Raw genomic sequence first — 8,566 nt, forward strand, 5'->3', positions numbered from 1 at the left:
TATTTCCGTAGATTCATACCAAATTTCTCAGAAATAAGCGCTCCCATAACTAATCTGTTTAAGAAAGGATGCAGTTTTGTATTTGATGTCGTGTGTGTGGAAGCCTTCAACATGTTAAAGGCTATAATGATTCACGAGCCAGTTCTATTACTACCTGATTTTGGTAAGGAATTTAATTTAGCGATCGATGACAGTGATATTGGCATAGGAGAGGTTTTGTTACAAGAAGTGAATGGAATGAAACTCCCAGTTGCCTATTATTCAAAGAAACTAAATAAAGTGCAACAGAACTATTCCACTATTGAAAAGGAATTGTTTGGTTTAGTTACAGCATTGCAACACTTTGAGATTTACGCACGTAGTAGTTCTGTTTTAACTGTGTATACTAATCATAATCCGTTAGTTTATTTGGAGAGGTTTAAGAATGAGAATAAACGTCTAATGCGTTGGAGTTTAGAATTACAAGACTATAACCTGAATATAGTTCATATAAGGGGAAAGGATAATGTTATAGCTGATAGCCTCTCTAGAGATTTTTCAAAATATGAGTAGCCTGATAACCGTTTTCTGTTTTGGCACGAGTGGGTGTGTGAGTGGAGAAGTGTGTGTGTTTAACTGAATTAAAGCTTTATGCAGAATTGTTCCCCTGCTGTTTGATTCTTGTTTCTTTAGAAAAAAATAAAATCAGTTGATTTCATTTTCTTCTTTTGGAAAAACGTGTCATGGTAATCGCTTTATAGCAAGGAATCATATACTAAAGGAAAGGAAAATGCATCTTCTTCGAGAAGTTCTGCAGCAAGAAGGCATTCGCGCACGTGTTGGAGTCGCCTGTTCTCATGATTGTTCTAGAATCGGCAGGTGTGTTGTGGAACGCAACAGGCGCGTCACGTTGTCAGAAAATGCAGCGAAATATGAGGCAATATTTCGTCAAGATCCTTCTAAAATGTTCCTGTCATCTCGGGAGTCTGTGACGTTCGCTGGTAGCCCCCCCTCCAGGTTGCCGTATATATGCAATGGACCTCTATATACGAAATTAATCCATTCCAAGGCGGCCTTCGTATCATGAGCTTTTCGTATCTTGAACCGCATTTTATGTGCCAAATGCCTAATCCGTTCCAAGCCCTACAAAAACACCCCAGTAAATTTTATATTAAAGCTAAATTGACCAATAAAAAGCTAAATTGACCAATAAACAATGAAATACTACAACAATTTGGAACATTCAATACCTAACTTAATACGTACTAGTACTAATATGTACGTACCTATAAATAAAGTGTATTAGTGTACGTGGTATACAAGAAATACTGTACATACATACGTATGTATGTGGTAAAATGTGGAACCTTACCTTTCGAGTGAAGTTATCTCCGAAAGTGGCGACAGAGGAGGACAAACGGCAGAAAACTTCTTATAGTACGTACACTTAACTTTACGAAACACATTAAAAAATGTCAGGAAACATAAACTAAACTTTATGAAACATATTAACAAAACTGTAACACTTAACTTTACAAAAAACTTAAAATGAATTTTTTTTCTTTGATTTATACATTTTTTTTACTTTTTTATACTTTGTAGTAACAATTGGATCTTCCTTTTTGCTTACTCTTACCAAAGGCCTCTTTAAGAAATAACTATCCAAGGGAGATTGCTTTTCAAAATGCTCCTGAAACGACTCAGGCAAACGTCATCGAACTGCGCAAGCATACCTGTGTAAGCCTTTTCGGGGTGTCTCTTTTCTACAAATAATTGCACCTTATGAAAAGCAGCTAGATCATCCTTAATTTCTGCCATTGTCATAGAGTCGTCGTCCTCCTCCTCGCCGTTGCTAGAGAAATCTTCTTGAACGACGTTATGTCATCCGTCGTAAGCTCCTCTTGGTGCTCCTCGACAAAGGTCATTGATGTCGTCCTCGTCGACGACCAGCCCCATGGACTTGCCGAGTGCAACGATCTCGTCAAGATGTGGTTGTGAAACAGTTTCAGAATCGTCAACTGTTCCTGAATCTGCAGCACCAGGTTCGCCCACGTCGAATCCCTCGAAGTCTCGGGTGGATACGGCATCAGGCCAGAGTTTCCTCCACAAAGAATTTAAGGTTCGCCTCGAAACCTCCTGCCAAGCTTGATCAATGAGTCTGATGCATATGACAACATCGAAATGCTCCTTCCAAAATTCATGCAAGGAGAGATTTGTGGTATCGGTGACAGTGGCGGCTCGTCAATAGGGACTGTGAGACTGCAGCCCCCCCGATCAGACGCCAGCCACACATAACGTCATAACACAAACATACACATGGACATGCATGTGAAGAAACTCATCACTGCATCAGAGTGCTGAACTTAACATTACACACAGTGATACAAACGCACTAGAACCATTCAAATTACTTTAAACACAACATAATTATACAAATGCAGGGAGAAATGGGGGAGGGCTTCCCTTGGTGGAAAGGAGAGCGTGGACTGCTGCCGACGCAGTCTTGTCTCAGCTGTTGTTGTGAATGGGTGAGTGTTCTTCTGTCACTCTTATTTTCGATAGTGCTTTTCAATTTGCCAGGGATGATTTTAAAATATTATTGATCAGGGATGGCTTGTGCTCAATTTTAATTATCATATATGGTGTAAAATCCCAGAAAGATCGTATGAAATAGTATTTTTCTTGATTTCACAGGTTGGCCTAGCATTATTTTGCAAAATGGCAACACAGGAAGCAAAGACGGTTTCTGCACTGAAAGGAAACTAAAATTTCTTTCACAGTTAACCACTTCAAGAGAATGGTAATAATTAAACAACGCAGGGCAGCCCACTACCAGAAATTAAAATTATTCAAGAAGGAGTAATAAGCCACAAAACAAGAAGTATATTCGCAGTTTTAAAACAAACGGCTAAATGTTTTCTGGACCAGCACCTCCACTAACCTTTTAATTTTTAGCTACGAAGCCGCCAACTGATCCGGTGATGTCGAAACACATCTCCTTGAAAAGATGTTTTTATTTTTAAATACAGCTTCCTTGAAAGTTTGATATCACTTGCTGGTCCATGGGCTGGAGGAGAGGGGTGGTGTTAGGCGGAAGATAAAGAACTTTGTGGGCCTTGAAGGCTCGAGGAGTCTCCGAATGATTAGACAAGTAGGGGCTTTCCCACCACTTGCGATCCCCACTGGCGTTTGGAACAAAGTGCGAGCGTAAGCCTGTCTTTCATAGGCTTATGCCCGGTTAGCTTCGTTTCTCTTCCTCCGTGATGTATGTCCGACGAGGCATTTTTTTCCAAAAAAGGCCAGTCTCATCACAGTTGAAAACTTGCTGAGAACTGTAGCCTTCCTTGATTGTCATCTCGTCGAACGTGTTAATAAAGGCTTCGGCCGCTTTCGTGTCCAAGCTGGCCGCTTCCCCATGCCACACCACCGAATGGATACCAGTCCGTTTACGGAATTTTTCGAACCACCCATGAGAAACCTTGAACTCTGGGGTTGGCGTCGATGTCCCTTCTCCTCCGTCGTCTTCGGCCTGGGCAATCAAATCGCCGAAAATAGCGGTGGCCTTGTGGGAGATTGTCGTCACGGTTATCGTATTGCCAGCGATTTCTTTGTCTTTTATCTAGACAAGAAGCAGCCGTTCCATCTCGTCGTGCATGTGGCTCCTCATGCTAGACAAAATAGTCACGCCCTTGGAAGGTGTAGCTGCTTTGATGGCTTCCTTCTGTTTAAGGATGGTGTCTATTGTCGATGGATTTCGGCCATATTCCTTGGCGATCACATTCAATCGCATGCCAGCTTCATACTTTTTAACGATCTCCATTTTTGTCTCCAAAGAAAGAAAGCATCCTCTTCTTTCCTAATTCAGCTTTCTTGGGACCAATGATTAAGTATATGTATGTAATTAAGTTATGTAGTATGTATACTTATGTAGTAAAGTTCTTGCACAATACGATAAAGTAGTACTACAATGAAATCACTAACGAATTTACGTTAATAAACGAAATCGTGTAGACCGAATGAATTCCGCGTACTTGCGATACTGATGATGCCACCGAGTGGCCGAAAAAGCACTCCACTATGTAGATGCATGATGGGATCATGGGAGAGATGCTGACCAATAGGAGAAAAGGATCTTATGGCGGTGACTAGCATCAGGAACCAATGGGAGAGCGGGAGGATGGCAGCGAGTCTACTCGGTTGGCGGCATGCGAGTTTTAAAATTGTTATAGGTGGTCCAGGCGAATCTCGGGACTTTATAGCAACAACCTTTCGTATCTTGAACAGTTTTCGTATGTAGAGCAAAAAAATATCTTCGTATTTGCTTTCGTATCTTGTGTTTTTTGTAAGTTGAGCCTTTCGTATGTTGAGGTACCACTGTACGACTTATGAAGTAGGAGAGATCAGATCATCAGTGAGAGACCAGCAGAGATCAGAAAGATCAGTGAGAGATCATCAGAGAGAGAGAGAAGAGAAGGGAACAGACGAAGGATAAGAGAGGAAGAAGGCGCATGAGAGTTTGGTCAGATTCGGGTCAAGTCGTCCAGTCAGGGAGTGGATGACAGAGATTTTCTGACGTTGAACAAGCCTTCAGAGAAGAAACGTCCTTCAAGGTGGTTTTGAGGAGTAACCTGCCCTTCGAGTATTAAGAATAGCCCTTGTTTTCTTCAGTACAGAGTCAAGAAGACGTTAGAAGTTCCACAGTTCTCCTTTGTGAAGCCGTCGCTTCGAGCATTGATTTCGATAGCTGCAAAACTGGCCAGCAAGTATTTTATTACCTCACTGTCTCCCCAATTTACATACTGTAAAATTTTATTTCTGTTATGTAAATAGGAGAGACCATTCTTCATTTATCTTTGTTAGTAAGCTTGTAAATAAACTTTTGTTCTGTTTGTGTTTCTTTCTATATTCGTATCCCGAGTTTCAACTGTTGGTGTTGAATTTTTATTTCTTTATTATAATATCGAACTTGTAGCGGACCTCGACGGTCCGTGACACCCCCCTAGGGTGCAGTGGTCCTTGTATCACACCACAATGCTCTATCTACCATATTCTTTTAGTAGTTATGGGATGGAAGACAACTATTTTTCCATTTTTACATTCTGTTCCGCTTGTATCAGCATTTTTCTTATGTAGATCTGTCATGCTATCTATCCTTTTCGGAATCTTATTATTTTACAGACTTCTTACTTATTTAGGTTATCAATCTTATTAGGATGCACAAGAAGAGAGAGAATAAAAATAAAAACTGCATACACTATTTGATTAAAAAGAATTCACTAACATATATGAGTTAATTGGCTTAGTTGTTATGAATACTGTTCTATAGTGGATTCTCATCAGTCGTGCATCTGGGGTCTAGGCCTGTCCCTTACGACGCTCATGATTGGCTGTTAATAAACCAATCACAGGACATAAAAAAAAAAACACTGGTTTTCTTTAGGTAAAATATAGGTGTAATGAAAGTTACAATTCTTGAAAGAGATGAAGGAACATGTATCCTGCCTTTGTGAACTCTGGAGCAAGGCTGATTTTCCAGTCTTCTGATTGGCTTATCAAAAGATAATCAGGAGCGTCGTGAGTGAATGGCCTAGACATCATATGCAAGGCTGATGTGAATCTATTATAGGATAATAACTCCCTCCTCCGTATCAAATCAAATGATTAATATAGTATTGTTATTATGCAATTTGTCTTTTTCTTTCGTTGCTGTTTCCCATATCTACATTCTCGCTGACTGGCATCAGCTTTTTTTACATATAGTTCTATGATGAGGGCATATTTTTTTCTTCATCTTGAGATATATATAGACTTTTTACTTTTTTATTTGCTCAGTGTACTTAGGAGTAATGAGAGAGAGAGAGGGACACTTTGCCCTAACTATTACTCAGGAAAAATTGCAAATTAACAAACCTTTAGGGGCACAGCATTTACACCCAGGTCCGTCGCATCCCCCTTGAATTTGGTCTTCATTACTATTGCACTGGCTCTTGGAACAATATCCATTCATTTGGTCACATGTAGGTGTCTTGGTGCATTCTGTGCAATAGAGAAGAATTAGAATTCACTAACATATACGAGTCGATTTACTTGGTACATTTGAATACTGTAATATATTAGATTCACATCAGTCCTGCATCTGTTGTCTAGGCCTGTCCCTTACGACGCTCATGATTGGCTGTTGATAATCAATCACAGGTGTAGATGAAATAAAAAAAACTGCTTTTCTGCAGGTAAAACTTGGGTGTAATTAAAGTTACAATTCTTGAAAGAGGGATCGGCATACATCATTTCTTTATGAACTCTAGTGCGACACTGAGAGTTTGTAGGCTTCTGATTGGCTTATCAACAGGCAATCAGGAGCGTCGTAAGGGAATGGCCTAGACATCATATGCAAGGCTGATGTGAATCTGTTATAGGATAATAACTCCCTTCTCTGTAACTTATCAAATGATAAATATAATAATATTATTATTATGCAATTTGTCTTTTTATTTCGTTTATTTTTCCCATATTTACATTCTCTCTGACTTGCATCAGCTTTTTTTACAACTAGTTCTATGACGCGAGCATATTTTTTTTTTCTTAATCTTGAGATAATGAGAGACTACTTCTTTACATGCTCAGTGTACTTAGGTGTAATGAGAGAGAGAGAGAGAGAGGCTGTGTTAACTATTACATAACAAAAATTGCAAATAAACAGACCTTTAGGGGCACAGCATTTACACCCAGGTCCGTCGCATCCCCCTGGAATTTGCTGTTCATCATTGCTATTGCACTGGTTCTTGGAACAATATCCATTCATTTGGACACATGTAGGAGTCATTGTGCATGCTGTGAAATAGAGAAGAATTAGAATTCGCTAACATATATGAGTTAAGTGACTTAGTTCATATGAATAATATACTATAGTAGATTCACATCAGTCGTGCATCTGGTGTCTAGGCCTGTCCCTTACGACGCTCATGATTTGCTGTTGATAAACCAAACACAGGGTTTGATGAAATATAATAAAAAGAAAAACAGCTTTTCTGCAGGTAAAACCTAGGTGTAATTAAAGTTACAATTCTTGAAAGAGAGGAGTTAAGTACAGACCACTGAGCTAATTAACAGCTCTGATAGGGCTGGCCCGAAGGATTAGATATTTTTACGTGGTTAGGAACCAATTAGTCACCTAGCAACGGGACCTACAGCTTATTGTGATATCCGAACCACTTTATATCGAGAAATGAATTTCTATCACCAGAAATAAATTCCTCTTATTCCGTGTTGGCCGAGCCGAGAATTGAACTTCGGACTACTGGATTGGTAGCCGAACGCTAAAACCAGTGGTCCAACGAGGAATTGAAAGAGAGGAAGGGACATACATCCTTTCTATGTGAACTCTAGAACGACGCTGAGAGTTTCCAGTCTTCTGACTGGCTCATCAACAGCCAATCAGGATTGTCGTAAGGGAATGGCCTAGACATCATATGCAAGGCCGATGTGAATCTATTATAGGATAATAACTCCCTTCTCAGTAACTTATCAAATGATAAATATAATAATATTATTATTATGCAATTTGTCTTTTATTTCGTTTATTTTTCCCCACATTACATTCTCTCTGACTTGCATCAGCTTTTTTACAATAGTTCTATGACGCGAGCATATTTTTTTTTTCTTAATCTTGAGATAATGAGACTATTCTTTATATGCTCAGTGTACTTAGGTGTGATGAGAGAGAGAGAGAGAGACTCGGCGCTAACTATTACATAACAAAAATTGCAAATAAACAGACCTTTAGGGGCACAGCATTTACACCCAGGTCCATCACATCCCCCTGGAATTTGCTGTTCATCATTGCTATCGCACTGGCTCTTAGAACAGTATCCATTCATTTGGGCACATGTAGGTGTCATGGTGCATCCTGTGCAATAGAGAAGGATTAGAATTCACTAATACATATGAGTTAATTGACTCAGTTCATATGAATACTGTACTATAGTAGATTCCCATCAGTCGTGCATCTGGTGTCTAGGCCTTTCCCTTACGACGCTCATGATTTGCTGTTGATAAAACAAACACAGGGCTTGATGAAATATAAGAAAAAGAAACACAGCTTTTCTGTAGGTAAAACTTAGGTGTAATTAAAGTTACAATTCTTGAAAGAGAGGAGTTAAGTATATCTCAGTTTTACCAGACCACTGAGCTGATTAACAGCTCTGATAGGGCTAGCCCGAAGGATTTGATATTTTGATGTGGCTACGAACCAATTGGTTACCTAGCAACTGGACCTACAGCTTATTGTGGTATCCTAACCACATTATATCGAGAAATGAATTTCTATCACCAGAAATAAATTCCTTTTACTCCACGTTGGCCGAGCGGAGAATTGAACTTCGGATCACTTGATTGGTAGCCGAATGCTAAAACCAGTGGTCCAACGAGGAATTGAAATAGAGGAAGGGACATACATCCTTTCTATGTGAACTCTGGAGCGACGCTGAGAGTTTCCAGTCTTCTGTTTGGCTCATCAACAGCCAATCAGGAGCGTCGTAAGGGAATGGCGTAGGCATCATATGCAATGCTGATCTGAATGTATTATAGG

General features: G+C 39.7%; 1 protein-coding gene across 2 annotated transcripts in view; it reads right to left on the reverse strand.

Annotated features, from left to right (window-relative positions):
- Nucleotides 1-6,806, reverse strand: part of LOC135199538 (multiple epidermal growth factor-like domains protein 6) — a 99,123-nt gene extending 92,317 nt beyond the window's left edge. For both annotated transcript variants that reach the window (XM_064227699.1, XM_064227692.1), the window contains exons 1-2: nucleotides 6,682-6,806; nucleotides 5,890-6,015 (exon numbers count right to left, since the gene is read on the reverse strand). In XM_064227699.1, coding sequence (XP_064083769.1) covers nucleotides 5,890-6,015; nucleotides 6,682-6,802 — 247 coding nt within the window. In that variant the 5' untranslated portion in view covers nucleotides 6,803-6,806. The remainder of the gene's footprint in view (nucleotides 1-5,889; nucleotides 6,016-6,681) is intronic.
- Nucleotides 6,807-8,566: the final 1,760 nt, after the last annotated feature.

Source organism: Macrobrachium nipponense, chromosome 23 (genome assembly GCF_015104395.2).
Source record: "Macrobrachium nipponense isolate FS-2020 chromosome 23, ASM1510439v2, whole genome shotgun sequence".
Taxonomy (NCBI): Eukaryota; Metazoa; Arthropoda; class Malacostraca; order Decapoda; family Palaemonidae; genus Macrobrachium; species Macrobrachium nipponense.